At 46.1% G+C, this 15,224-nt stretch overlaps 1 protein-coding gene across 1 annotated transcript; it reads left to right on the top strand.

The window, feature by feature from the left end:
- Positions 1–1,201: 1,201 nt before the first annotated feature.
- LOC142488378 (thiosulfate sulfurtransferase-like) lies at positions 1,202–12,468 on the top strand. The gene is made up of 2 exons (XM_075588849.1): positions 1,202–1,839; positions 11,804–12,468. Exons 1-2 carry the CDS (start codon positions 1,248–1,250, stop codon positions 12,100–12,102), a joined length of 891 nt encoding a protein of 296 aa, XP_075444964.1. The 5' UTR covers positions 1,202–1,247; the 3' UTR covers positions 12,103–12,468.
- Positions 12,469–15,224: the final 2,756 nt, after the last annotated feature.

The following is a 15,224-nucleotide window of genomic DNA, read 5'->3' as shown; positions in this document are numbered from 1 at the left end:
CAGGCCCTCATTCTCTCCCGTCTTGATTACTGTAACCTCCTGCTGTCCGGCCTTCCTGCCTCTCACCTGTCTCCCCTACAATCTATCCTAAATGCTGCTGCCAGAATCACTCTACTCTTTCCTAGATCTGTCTCAGCATCTCCCCTCATGAAATCCCTCTCCTGGCTTCTGATCAAATCCCGCATCTCACACTCCATTCTTCTCCTCACTTTTAAAGCTTTACATTCTTCTGCCCCTCCTTACATCTCAGCCCTAATTTCTTGGTATGCACCATCCAGACTCTTGCGTTCTTCTCAAGGATGTCTTCTTTCTACCCCCTTTGTATCTAAAGCCCTCTCCCGCCTTAAACCTTTTTCACTGACTGCCCCACACCTCTGGAATGCCCTTCCCCTCAGTACCCGACTAGCACCCTCTCTATCCACCTTTAAGACCCACCTTAAGACACACTTGCTTAAAGAAGCATATGAATAGCACTGTGGATATTCTAAACACGATACATAATGCTTGGCCCCCTGCAGACGCACTTACCAGAACTCCCTCCTACTGTCTCTGTACGTTCTCCCTACCTACCAATTAGACTGTAAGCTCCTCGGGGCAGGGACTCCTCTTCCGAAATGTTACTTTTATGTCTAAAGCACTTATTCCCATGATCTGTTATTTATATTATCTGTTATTTATTTGATTACCACATGTATTACTACTGTGAAGCGCTATGTACACTAATGGCGCTATATAAATAAAGACATACAATACAATACAATACAATCCACCACCCTTTCTTTGAAGAATAACTTCTCCACGTTTCCCCTTAACCTGCCACCCCCCAGCTTCAGAGGACGACCTCTTCTTCTAACACCTCTCTCTCTGAAATGTGCTTCCCTCTTGTACTTTGTAGAAATCCTGTACGTGTTTGACATGCAAGATAGGGCAAAATCAGAGCAACACGCATTGATAAAAACATGCCCGTCCCATAAAATGACAGGCACGGCTTTAAATTACAAGATAGTTCTGCAACGTGATAAACACGCACAGATATCAGGTCGCTTGTGCTTTAGCCCTTCGGCTGCCCAATGTGTCGCAGGCGTCTCTGCGGGGCAAATAAAGAGAAAATGATTAACAACAAAATCTGGATCAGCCCAAGAAAACACCCCATGGAACATCCAACCCTTTAATAACATTCCCACCCCTTCTGCCCACAAAGGTCATCAAAACTGAAGCACAGCTCCCTCCGCTCTGCTTCAGCAAGTATGGCTCAACAGATGGTCTGCCGGGCGATGGTCTCTTCCAACTGGCTTTCAGGAGCCCTGCGGACCAGAGGCTCGGGGCCGGCCCTGAGGGTGCTAGATACCTCGTTGTATGCGCCAGGCGAGAGAGACGCCCGCAAGGAGTTTGCAGAGAGACACATCCCTGGGGCATCATTCTTCGATATAGAGCAGTGCAAAGATCAGAAGTCTCCATATGAGATGATGATGCCCAGTCAGTCCCACTTTGCCAAGTACGTGGGCAGTCTTGGCATCAATAACGAGAGCCACGTGGTGGTGTATGACGGGGATAACCTGGGAATGTTGTACTCCCCGAGGGTTTGGTGGATGTTTAGGGTCTTTGGTCACTATAAGGTGTCGGTCTTAGATGGAGGGTTTAAGAACTGGCTGAACCGGGGGCTACCGGTGACCACCGAGATAACACAGCCGAAGCCGGAGACTTTCCAAGCTGTGCTGGACCCCTTGCTGGTGAAGAACTTCGAAGACATTCAAGAAAACCTGAGCAGCAAATGCTTTCAGCTAGTGGACTGTCGCTCAGAGGGGAGATACAGGGGGCCGGAGCCAAAGCCGGGGGACGGTGAGAAGGGACAGGAGATGCTCAGGGGGTCACAAAGACAAAGGAGGGGGGATGCAGAGAGGAGGATGACGATGGGCATGCATGGACAAAGACACAAGTTACAAAGTTGAGTCACACAAGGACACTGAAATAGAGAGACGAATTGTGCAACTGGAACAGAATGACAAGGACACTGATAGATACAGTGGCATAGGGAGACAGAGGGAAGAATGACAGCCAAATAGAGATATGTAGTAATAAATAGAGAACGATAGAGACTGGTTGGCAAACAAATACACAGTAGCACAGGGAGAGAGGAACAGACTGTTACAGAGAACGGATCAATCGGGGACACAGAGAGTGAGAAGGATCACAGAGGGAAGCAGAGGTATGTGAAACTCACAGAAAGGGGGTAAAGAAATGAGTACACAGGAGATCAGAGAGAGAGAAAAAGACAAAGAAGCACAGAGAAAACCCAGAAGCACAGAGACAGAGCTACACAGAGAAAACCCAGAAGCACAGAGACAGAGATACACAGAGAAACCCAGCAGCACAGAGATACATTACACAGAGAAAACCAGCAGCACAGAGACAGAGATACACAGAGAAGCCTCAGCAGCACAGAGACAGAGCTACACATAGAAAACCCAGAAGCACAGAGACAGAGCTACACAGAGAAACCCAGCAGCACAGAGACAGAGCTACACAGAGAAAACCCATAAGCACAGAGACAGAGATACACAGAGAAAACCCAGCAGCACAGAGACAGAGATACACAGAGAAAACCCAGCAGCACAGAGACAGAGCTACACAGAGAAAACTCAGCAGCACAGAGACAGAGATACACAGAGAAACCCAGCAGCACAGAGACAGAGATACACAGAGAAACCCAGCAGCACAGAGACAGATATACACAGAGAAACCCAGCATCACAGAGACAGAGATACACAGAGAAACCCCAGCAGCACCGAGACAGAGATACACAGAGAAACACAGCAGCACAGAGACAGAGATACACAGAGAAACCCAGCAGAACAGAGACAGAGATACACAGAGAAACCCAGCAGCACAGAGACAGAGATACACAGAGAAACCCAGCAACACAGAGACAGAGATACACAGAGAAAACCCAGCAGCACAGAGACAGAGATACACAGAGAAAACCAGCAGCACAGAGACAGAGATACACAGAGAAACCCAGCAGCACAGAGACAGAGATACACAGAGAAAACTCAGCAGCACAGAGACATAGCTACATTACACAGAGAAACCCAGCAGCACAGAGACAGAGATACACAGAGAAACCCAGCAGCACAGAGACAGAGATACACAGAGAAAACGCAGCAGCACAGAGAGATACACAGAGAAAACTCAGCAGCACAGAGACAGAGATACACAGAGAAAACTCAGCAGCACAGAGACAGAGATACACAGAGAAACCCCAGCAGCACAGAGACAGAGATACATTACACAGAGAAACCCAGCAGCACAGAGACAGAGATACACAGAGAAAACTCAGCAGCACAGAGACAGAGATACACAGAGAAACCCAGCAGCACAGAGACAGAGATACACAGAGAAACCCAGCAGCACAGAGACAGAGATACACAGAGAAACCCCAGCAGCACAGAGACAGAGATACACAGAGAAACCCCAGCAGCACAGAGACAGAGATACACAGAGAAACCCCAGCAGCACAGAGACAGAGATACACAGAGAAACCCCAGCAGCACAGAGACAGAGATACATTACACAGAGAAACCCAGCAGCACAGAGACAGAGATACACAGAGAAAACTCAGCAGCACAGAGACAGAGAAAACAGAGAAACCCAGCAGCACAGAGACAGAGATACAAAGAGAACCCCAGCAGCACAGAGACAGAGATACACAGAGAGAACCCCAGCAGCACAGAGCCAGAGATACACAGAGAAACCCAGCAGCACAGAGACAGAGATACACAGGAAAACCCAGCAGCACAGAGACAGAGATACACAGAGAAACCCAGCAGCACAGAGACAGAGATACACAGAGAAACCCAGCAGCACAGAGACAGAGATACACAGAGAACCCCAGCAGCACAGAGACAGAGATACACAGAGAAACCTAGCAGCAGAGACAGAGATACACAGAGAAACCCAGCAGCACAGAAACAGAGATACACAGAGAAACCCAGCAGCACAGAGACAGAGATACACAGAGAAAACCCAGCAGCACAGAGACAGAGATACACAGAGAAACCCAGCAGCACAGAGACAGAGATACACAGAGAAACCCCAGCAGCACAGAGACAGAGATACACAGAGAAAACCCAGCAGCACAGAGACAGAGATACACAGAGAAACCCAGCAGCACAGAGACAGAGAAACACAGAGAACCCCAGCAGCACAGCGACAGAGAAACACAGAGACAGAGATACCCAGAGAAACCCAGCAGCACAGAGACAGAGATACACAGAGAAGCCCAGCAGCACAGAGACAGAGATACACAGAGAAACCCAGCAACACAGAGACAGAGCTACATTACACAGAGAAACCCATCAGCACAGAGACAGAGATACACAGAGAAACCCAGCAGCACAGAGACAGAGATACACAGAGAAACCCAGCAGCACAGAGACAGAGATACACAGAGAAAACTCAGCAGCACAGAGACAGAGATACACAGAGAAAACTCAGCAGCACAAAGACAGAGATACACAGAGAAAACTCAGCAGCACAGAGACAGAGATACACAGAGAAACCCCAGCAGCACAGAGACAGAGATACACAGAGAAAACTCAGCAGCACAGAGACAGAGATACACAGAGAAAAATTCAGCAGCACAGAGACAGAGCTACACAGAGAAACCCAGCAGCACAGAGACAGAGATACAGAGAAACCCAGCAGCACAAAGACAGAGATACACAGAGAAACCCAGCAGCACAGAGACAGAGATACACAGAGAAAACTCAGCAGCACAGAGACAGAGATACACAGAGAAAACTCAGCAGCACAGAGACAGAGATACACAGAAAAAACTCAGCAGCACAGAGACAGAGATACACAGAGAAACCCAGCCGCCCAGAGACAGAGCTACACAGAGAAACCCAGCAGCACAGAGACAGAGCTACACAGAGAAAACCCAGCAGCACAGAGACAGAGATACACAGAGAAACACAGAGAACCCCAGCAGCACAGAGACAGAGATACACAGAGAAACCCAGCAGCACAGAGACAGAGATACACAGAGAAACCCAGCAGCACAGAGACAGAGATACACAGAGAAAACCCAGCAGCACAGAGACAGAGATACACAGAGAAACCTCAGCAGCACAGAGACAGAGATACACAGAGAAACACAGAGAAACCCAGCAGCACAGAGACAGAGATACACAGAGAAACCCCAGCAGCACAGAGACAGAGCTACATTATATAGCAATGTGTGTGTGTTCCTGCATTATATAACTGTGTGTGCGTGTGTGCTTGTGGGTTCCTGCATTATATAGCTGTGTGTGTGTGTTCCTGCATTATATAGCTGTGTGTGTGTGTGTGCGTGTGTGTTCCTGCATTATATAGCAGTGTGTGTGTGTGTGTTCCTGCAGTATATACAGTGTGTGTTCCTGCATTATATAGCTGTGTGTGTGTGTTCCTGCATTATATAGCAGTGTGTGTGTGTTCCTGCATTATATAGCAGTGTGTGTGTGTTCCTGCAGTATATACAGTGTGTGTGAGTGTGATCCTGCATTATATAGCAGTGTGTGTATCTTATCCTGCATTATACAGCAGTGTGTGTGCGTATTCCTGCATAGCAGTGTGTGCGTGTTCCTGCATTATATAGCAGTGTGTGTGTGTGTGTGTGTGTGTGTGTGTGTGTGTGTGTGTGTGTGTGTGTGTGTGTGTGTGTGTGTGTGATCCTGCATTATATAGCTGTGTGTGTGTGTTCCTGCATTATATAGCTGTGTGTGTGTCTGATCCTGCATTATATAGCTGTGTGTGTGTGTTCCTGCATTATATAGCTGTGTGTGTGTTCCTGCATTATATAGCAGTGTGTGTGTGTGTTCCTGCAGTATATACAGTGTGTGTGAGTGTGATCCTGCATTATATAGCAGTGTGTGTGTGTGTGTGTTCCTGCAGTATATACAGTGTGTGTGTTCCTGCATTATATAGCTGTGTGTGTGTGTGTTCCTGCATTATATAGCTGTGTGTGTGTGTTCCTGCATTATATAGCTGTGTGTGTGTATGATCCTGCATTATATAGCTGTGTGTGTGTGTTCCTGCTTTATATAGCAGTGTGTGTGTGTGTTCCTGCAGTATATACAGTGTGTGTGAGTGTGATCCTGCATTATATAGCAGTGTGTGTGTGTGTGTGTTCCTGCAGTATATACAGTGTGTGTGTTCCTGCATTATATAGCTGTGTGTGTGTGTGTTCCTGCATTATATAGCAGTGTGTGTGTGTTCCTGCAGTATATACAGTGTGTGTGAGTGTGATCCTGCATTATATAGCAGTGTGTGTATCTTATCCTGCATTATACAGCAGTGTGTGTGCGTATTCCTGCATTATATAGCAGTGTGTGCGTGTTCCTGCATTATATAGCAGTGTGTGTGTGTGTGTGTGTGTGTGTGTGTGTGTGTGTGTGTGTGTGTGTGTGTGTGTGTGTGTGTGTGTGTGTGTGTGTGTGTGTGTGTGTGTGTGTGTGTGTGTGTGTGTGATCCTGCATTATATAGCAGTGTGTGTATCTTATCCTGCATTATACAGCAGTGTGTGTGCGTATTCCTGCATTATATAGCAGTGTGTGCGTGTTCCTGCATTATATAGCAGTGTGTGTGTGTGTGTGTGTGTGTGTGTGTGTGTGTGTGTGTGTGTGTGTGTGTGTGTGTGTGTGTGTGTGTGATCCTGCATTATATAGCAGTGTGTGTATCTTATCCTGCATTATACAGCAGTGTGTGCGCGTATTCCTGCATTATATAGCAGTGTGTGCGTGTTCCTGCATTATATAGCAGTGTGTGTGTGTGTGTGTGTGTGTGTGTGTGTGTGTGTGTGTGTGTGTGTGTGTGTGTGTGTGTGTGTGTGTGTGTGTGTGTGTGTGTGTGTGTGTGTGTGTGTGTGTGTGTGTGATCCTGCATTATATAGCTGTGTGTGTGTTCCTGCATTATATAGCTGTGTGTGTGTGTTCATGCATTATATAGCAGTGTGTGTGTGTTCCTGCAGTATATACAGTGTGTGTGAGTGTGATCCTGCATTATATAGCAGTGTGTGTATCTTATCCTGCATTATACAGCAGTGTGTGTGCGTATTCCTGCATTATATAGCAGTGTGTGCGTGTTCCTGCATTATATAGCAGTGTGTGTATGTGTGTGTGTGTGTATGTGTGTGTGTGTGTGTGTTCCTGCATTATATAGCTGTGTGTGTGTGTGTTCCTGCATTATATAGCTGTGTGTGTGTGTGTGTGTGTGTGTGTGTGTGTGTGTGTGTGTGTGTGTGTGTGTGTGTGTGTGTGTGTGTGTGTGTGTGTGTGTGTGTGTGTGTGTGTGTGTGTGTGTCTGATCCTGCATTATATAGCTGTGTGTGTATGTTCCTGCATTATATAGCTGTGTGTGTGTGTGTCTGATCCTGCATTATATAGCTGTGTGTGTGTGTGTTCCTGCATTATATAGCTGTGTGTGTGTTCCTGCATTATATAGCAGTGTGTGTGTGTGTTCCTGCAGTATATACAGTGTGTGTGAGTGTGATCCTGCATTATATAGCAGTGTGTGTATCTTATCCTGCATTATACAGCAGTGTGTGTGCGTATTCCTGCATTATATAGGAGTGTGCGTGTTCCTGCATTATATAGCAGTGTGTGTGTGTGTTCCTGCAGTATATAGTAGTGTGTGTGATCCTGCATTATATTGCAGTGTGTGTGTGAGTCTGATCCTGCATTATATTGCAGTGTGTGTGCGTGATCCTGCATGATATAGCAGTGTGTATGTGTGCGTGATCCTGCATTATATTGCAGTGTGTGTGTGTGTCTGATCCTGCATTATATAGCAGTGTGTGTGAGTCTGATCCTGCATTATATAGCAGTGTGAGTGTGATCCTGCATTATATAGCAGTGTGAATGTAATCCTGCATTATATAGCAGTGTGTGTGAGTGTGATCCTGCATTATATAGCAGTGTGTGTGAGTGTGATCCTGCATTATGTAGCAGTGTGTGTAAGTCTGATCCTGCATTATATAGCAGTGTGTGTGAGTGTGATCCTGCATTATATAGCAGTGTGTGTGTGTGCGTGATCCTGCATTATATAGCAGTGTGTGTGTGTGTCTGATCCTGCATTATATAGCAGTGTGTGTGAGTCTGATCCTGCATTATATAGGAGTGTGTGTGAGTCTGATCCTGCATTATATAGCAGTGTGTGTGTGAGTGTGATCCTGCATTATATAGAAGTGTGTGTGTGTGTGCGTGATCCTGCATTATATTGCAGTGTGTGTGTGTGTGTCTGATCCTGCATTATATAGCAGTGTGTGTGAGTGTGATCCTGCATTATATAGCAGTGTGTGTGAGTGTGATCCTGCATTATATAGCAGTGTGTGTGAGTCTGATCCTGCATTATATAGCAGTGTGTGTGCGTGATCCTGCATTATATAGCAGTGTGTGTGTGAGTGTGATCCTGCATTATATAGCAGTGTGTGTGTGTGTGCGTGATCCTGCATTATATTGCAGTGTGTGTCTGATCCTGCATTATATAGCAGTGTGTGTGAGTGTGATCCTGCATTATATAGTAGTGTGTGTGTGTGTGTGTGTTCCTGCATTATATAGCAGTGTGTGTGAGTGTATCCTGCATTATATAGCAATGTGTGTGTGTGTGTGTGTGTGTTATCCTGCAGTATATAGCAGTGTGTGTGAGTGTGATCCTGCATTATACTGTATAGCAGTGTGTGTGTGATCCTGCAGTATATAGCAGTGTGTGTGTAAGTCTGATCCTGCATTATATAGCAGTGTGTGAGTGTGATCCTGCATTATATTAGTGTGTGTGTGTGATCCTGCATTATATAGCAATGTTTGTGTGAGTCTGATCCTGCATTATATAGCAATGTTTGTGTGAGTCTGATCCTGCATTATATAGCAGTGTGTGTGTGTGTGTGTGTGTGTGTGTGAGTATTATCCTGCATTACATATATAGCAGTGTGTGTGTGTGTATATTATATAACAGTGTGTGTGTATAGTATATAACAGTGTGTGTGTGTGTGTGTGTGTGTGTGTGTGTGTGTGTGTGTGTGTGTGTGTGTGTGTGTGTGTGTGTGTGTGTGTGTGTGTGTGTGTGTGTGTGTGTGTAAGTGTGATCCTGCACTATATAGTAGTGTGTGTGAGTCTGATCTTGCATTATATAGCAGTGTGTGTGTGTGAGTGTGATCCTGAATTACAGTATATAGCAGTGTGTGTATATTATATAACAGTGTGTGTAATTGTGATCCTGCACTATATAGTAGTGTGTGTGAGTTTGATCTTGCATTATATAGCAGTGTGTGTGTGTGAGTATGATTCTGCATTATATAGTAGTGTGTGTGTGTGAGTATGATTCTGCATTACAGTATATAGCAGTGTGTGTATATTATATAACAGTGTGTGTGAGTGTGATCCTGCATTATATAGCAGTGTGTGTGTGTGTGTGTGTGTGTGTGTGTGTGTGTGTGTGTGTGTGTGTGTGTGTGTGTGTGTGTGTGTGTGTGTGTGTGTGTGTGTGTGTGTGTGTGTGTGTGTGTGTGTGTGTGTGTGTGTGTGATCCTGCATTACAGTATATAGCAGTGTGTGTATATTATATAACAGTGTGTGTGAGTGTGATCCTGCATTATATAGGTGTGTGTGTGTGTGTGTGATCCTGCATTACAGTATATAGCAGTGTGTGTATATTATATAACAGTGTGTGTGAGTGTGATCCTGCATTATATAGGTGTGTGTGTGTGTGTGTGTGTGTGTGTGTGTGTGTGTGTGTGTGTGTGTGTGTGTGTGTGTGTGTGTGTGTGTGTGTGTGTGTGTGTGTGTGTGTGATCCTGCATTACAGTATATAGCAGTGTGTGTGCATTACAGTATATAGCAGTGTGTGTGTGTGTGTGTGTGTGTGTGTGTGTGTGTGTGTGTGTGTGTGTGTGTGTGTGTGTGTGTGTGTGTGTGTGTGTGTGTGTGTGTGAGTGTGATCCTGCATTACAGTATATAGCAGTGTGTGTGTGTGAGTGTGATCCTGCATTATATAGCAGTGTGTGTGTGTGTGTGTGAGTGTGATCCTGCATTACAGTATATAGCAGTGTGTGTATATTATATAACAGTGTGTGTGAGTGTGATCCTGCATTATATAGCAGTGTGTGTGTGTGTGTGTGTGTGTGAGTGTGATCCTGCATTACAGTATATAGCAGTGTGTGTGTGTATATTATATAACAGTGTGTGTGAGTGTGATTCTGCATTATATAGCTGTGTGAGTCTGATACGCAGATCTCCAGACTGAGAATGGGTCATCATTTTTTCCTTTTTTCTTCTGAATCTGCCTCTTTCTCTTCCTGCTTCACCTCCTCCTTTCTCTGACCTCCTTTCACTCCACATTCCCTTCAATTCTCTCCTTTCTATCTGAATCTCAATGTGTTATCACGCTCCTCAGTCCCCCAACATTTTCCCCTCTCTCCTCCCCCCGGAGACGTCCTCCTTCCCATCAATCTAAAAAATATATAAATGGGAAGGCAGAACCACACCTTTAAATATAACGCCCATCGGTACTAATGATATGTAAAAGTTCCCCCTAACAACGTATATCCACAAAGGTCTGTTAAAGTCGGTATTTAACGTGACGTTAATTAGGTCATACCTAAAGGTGGCAATACTCCCATCCAAGCTCTAAAACATGGGGAGAGAGAATTATACCTGTGCACACCTGAGATACATATTAATTAAAATAATTTCTCTCTCTTCTCTCCTCCAAAACCCATATTTCAGGGTCCGGGTGGGAGTAACCCCACCTAAAACAGGAGCACCGCCATGCTATTTAAAGCTAATGCAAGGTGGTAAACGTTACGTGGCGCTAAGTCTGCGCTAATGAGGTACACAACGGCTGTTGTTTTTGCATATAATTAGCTTTGTGGGTATGCGTGGACCTCAGAGGAAATAACGTCTGTTAATGATTTTGATAACGGCACCTCATTAGCACTGAGTTAACAGACCTCTATGGATCTGGTTGTTTAGAAAGGTACCCGGGCGCTATCTCTGTGTGGCTTATCTGATGTGCAGAAGTATAAAAAGAGTGGTGTAATACTGCCTGTAAATGGTTTTCGGGTGGTATCCTCTTGTGACTCGGAACCCCAGCAGGATCTATCCGGGACCCTTGTAGGTAATGAATACAAAAAGGATGGGGGAGCACAATGGTTGGAAACAGGCAGTGTTGTAGAACTAGTAATTGCTTTTAAAGATGAAGCAGTTATATCCTGAGCAGGTGTGGTGGCTCAGGTGTCTAATGTTCAATTAGAAGGATAGGCACACATATGGGTGTATGTGTGTTGGTGTGAAGGTGAAATAGAATAAAGGTAAATAAGACTTACACGGCCTTGTGTAAGCCCAGTCGCATCAGAGTTTCTTTGGGAGTCCCGTGTGCTTCTGATGAGGCTATGGATCTGGGCCTTAGAGCTCACAGGACTTCAACCTGTGACCGTGAGCTCCAAGCTCAGACACAGTTGCACTGATCCATCCAGCACTGGGGTGGGAAGAAAGGGCCCTACAAGCCGTTGAATAGCGGGCACTGGGTACCTGTCACCAGCAGCGAGGAAGACGCTATCGGCCACTTGGGTACTACCCCCATGTCCACGGCTCTGGGTTTACCACCTTAACACGGTCTTCTCTCTATTTCTTCACCTCCCTTTTTACCATCTGTCTTTTTTCATTTTCTCTCTCTTCCTCCCCATTTCTCTCACTCCTTATTCTCCATCTCTCCATTTTTTTCCCTGTATCTCCTCTCCACTTAACACTCCTCCTTTTTCCCCATCTCTCAGGCATTGAACCCGGGCATATCCCCGGCTCCATAAACCTCCCCTTTTCCAGCTTCCTGACGAAGGAAGGGTATCAGAAGTCCCCCATCGAGATCCAAGATCTGCTCCAGGAGAAGGGCATAGACCTGAACAAGCCCCTGACAGCCACATGTCGCCGTGGAGTCACTGCCTGCCACCTGGCTCTGGCCTCCTTCGTACTGGGCAAGCAAGACACAGCCATCTACGATGGCTCCTGGGCCGAATGGTTCCACCGCGCAAAACCCGAGCACAAGGTCTTTGAGAGGAAGAGCAATAGGGCATAAACTATTTGGAGCCCATGTTGCTATGTAACATGGCTGCCACATGTATCAAGCAAGATGACTGGCTAGGTTACATGGTCTTGTGCCGTGCCAGAGCAACATGGCTGTTGAGGTTGCTATGAAACAAAATCCTGACCAATGAAAGTGAACATGGGAGCCTCGTTGTTTTTGCCAAATACCCAGAATGCTTTCCCTCAAGGGAAAGGGTTGGAGAAACGTGGCTAGGTGAAGTGGGATGTGTATTCAAGCTCTTGTTTTGTGGTGTCTGGTTCTAGATAGTTCTACTGCAGCCTAAAGCATTAGCTGCACTGTGACTTCAATGTCTATGTATCTGTGTATGTTGATTCAATACTGAATAAAAGTGAACAGAATGGCTGCTAGAAGTATTTTGTGTGGAAGATTACATAAGGCCTTGACCCCGCTGCCTACTACAGTGTCCGCTGTGGCGGACGCTGCACGCACGAGAGCCCTCCCCTCAATAGCGCCGGGCCCGGTGCGAGGGGGGGCCGCAGCGCTCGGGCGAGAGCTGCTCCTAGAGCAGGACTCGCTACGGAGTGCAAAGCCACGCCCCCCGGTGGTTCAGCCAATGAGGGCGAACCTGTCTGGTGACATCATGGCCGCGCCCCCGTCACTCCCCCGCCACGCCCCCCCGGTCTCTCAGTGCAGCTCCCTGCAGACCAGGTAATCGGCTGCACGCGCCGCCAATCTCGCGGGCGCGCGTTGCAGCTGAGTTACCGGGGCCTTAGCCTAACCTGTAACAAGCTAACATGACTGCATACAGTACACACACAGATATCCAACAAGCTCTGAGAAACCCCAACCATTACCACATTATATATATATATATATATATTGTATATAAGTGTCAAAAGGAGTGCTAGTGGGCGTGGCTAAATGTATACAACAAAAAACAGACAAAGATGCCCAAAGCTACTTCCAATGTGACAAAAATACACAGTGCAATACTTATATATTCTCTTGAAAAAAGGGTCATTTAGTTTAACCCTTTGGCCAAAGCATCTTAAGCCTGCTGCTGTTTGTTGCATACAGCACACACACGCAGACACAGACACGCACACACACACACACACAGTGCTAAGAGCAACAAACAGAGACATTCTAAAACCTCTCTAGGAAAATCCATGTTTAATCATTCTTTTTTTCTTTTTGCCCCAAATGAGGATTTCACTCATTTGCAGCCAGATGGGGCAGGTCAGGGGTTAAATCTACTTTCTACTGGAACAAAGACAGGTGAAATACAGTATATGTCCCTTGCACATATATATACGCACATTCACTTACTGTATCTAGGGTTACCGGACTACGGGGTAAATTATATATACTCTGCAGTTGTTCGGGACGTGTTCAGATGAAAATCCTCATGACTTATGGATGCCCCATTATTCCTCCCCCTTCCCCCACCGTTACCAAACATGGACACATAAAACACGCCACACTGTATATGGGGTATAGCAGCCACAGCTTTATTTAACTCCAACGTATGTATATAACCTGTAGATCGAATCGTGCCAGATTGCCCGTGGCTGTGTCTTGAGCCCACGCATACACGTGTCCTGTGACCGCCCCTGCTGGCCAGATAACTGGCTCAGCCACCACGGGGAATTACCAACCGGGAATTATGCCATCTCCACCCAAAACAACCGAGGGCATTCGCCCACCACCTGCCATAGGACCCAGTCGGTCACCCACAAAACTCCCGCCAGAACGGAGATTATTTCAGGCCTTCAATTAGTCTCTTTGCCCCACCATAACCTCCTACACCGTGTTATACCCCATTGCCTACCGCGAACACCCTCCCTACACCCGGGAACGACACCACCAATGTACCCAAATCCCACTTTGTCTCGTGGCGTAACTCAAGTGTCTGCTGCTGGACAAGCTATTCCCCCCCCACACACACGGGGGGGAACACCTAGGCACCCAACCTAGGACATCGGACAGGACACATGACCCAATATACTCCTCTTCTCTCATGTTCGCTGCTGAACGAAGCATGACTTTAAATTGGCGAAATAAGCCAATGATGCCTAACATGACATAATTAAACTCCATCCTTCCTCCCCAATTTGCGACAGGTCCTAAATGAAGGCAATTCCTGAAAAAGGTCTGTGGAAAAAAAAAGTGTAACCACAAGCAAAAAGGGTACAATACCCTCCTAACAGTTCATTTACTTATGTAGCCAGGTCCCCTATCTTCGGGTCTGTGGGGTGATGGGATGGCTGCAGATCTGCCATTTTGTTATTAGCGCTGTTTTTTTTTTTTTATATATATATATATATATATATATGCAAATACAACTGTATGCTCATCTGCATGTCTTAGGCAGGTCTGCAACCCCACCTTTCACCATTATCACCCAGCATACAGCACTTCAACTGCAGCAAGGGATTCTGAGAAATTACATGCAAATGAGCACTCAGTGCCACTTTTTGCTTCAAAAACCATTTTTAACATGGTTCCCTATAGGCTTAAGCTTGCTGCATGGTCACAGCTTTGAGCACAGCCAGGGTTAAGGTGCATACCCAGAAAACCCACCCACAGACAGCTTTTTGTTTTGAAAATTCTTTTATTATGCAGCGAATCTTTACAACAAGATTATAACAGTACATAAATCATTTTCCAAACAAAAAAAAAACAGCGACGTAAACAACGGCGCAGTGCATATCCCACACAACTCACATACATTTTTTTTAATGGTTTCCCCAAAAGTAAAAAAAACTGTGACGAACACGGCGGTGCAGTGCATTTATACGTATGCACCGCACCACAGACATGACATATCATACACACATTATCTCTAACTTTATTGCACAGAAAAACTTTTGGGGCGGGGGAGTAAGGGGGGTGGGGAGGGGGGTGTTTAGTCCTCCTCCTCAGGACCGTCAAAGATGGAATAGTCCTTGAGCAGGCTGTGGAGCAGCCTGCGACAGTCCTGTACCGACATCCTCTTCTTCCCCCTGGTCAAACGTTCCCTGGCAAATAGTAAAACGTCTTTGAAACAGCACATTAGACGCCAACCGGCTTCGATTGCGTCCTCTGTGTGTGTTCCTGTGAAAAGTCCGTGGAACATCGAGTAGTACGTGACGCACTTCCTCGGTATACAA

Source organism: Ascaphus truei, chromosome 2 (genome assembly GCF_040206685.1).
Source record: "Ascaphus truei isolate aAscTru1 chromosome 2, aAscTru1.hap1, whole genome shotgun sequence".
NCBI lineage: Eukaryota > Metazoa > Chordata > Amphibia > Anura > Ascaphidae > Ascaphus > Ascaphus truei.
This window is presented reverse-complemented; position numbering and strand designations above follow the sequence as displayed.

Excerpts from the sequence above, each read along its gene's own strand:
- LOC142488378 (XM_075588849.1), top strand. The coding sequence starts at position 1,248 with ATGGCTCAACAGATGGTCTGCCGGGCGATGGTCTCTTCCAACTGGCTT. Across the intron at positions 1,840-11,803 it reads GGAGCCAAAGCCGGGGGACG|GCATTGAACCCGGGCATATC; the intron begins GTGAGAAGGGAC and ends CCCATCTCTCAG.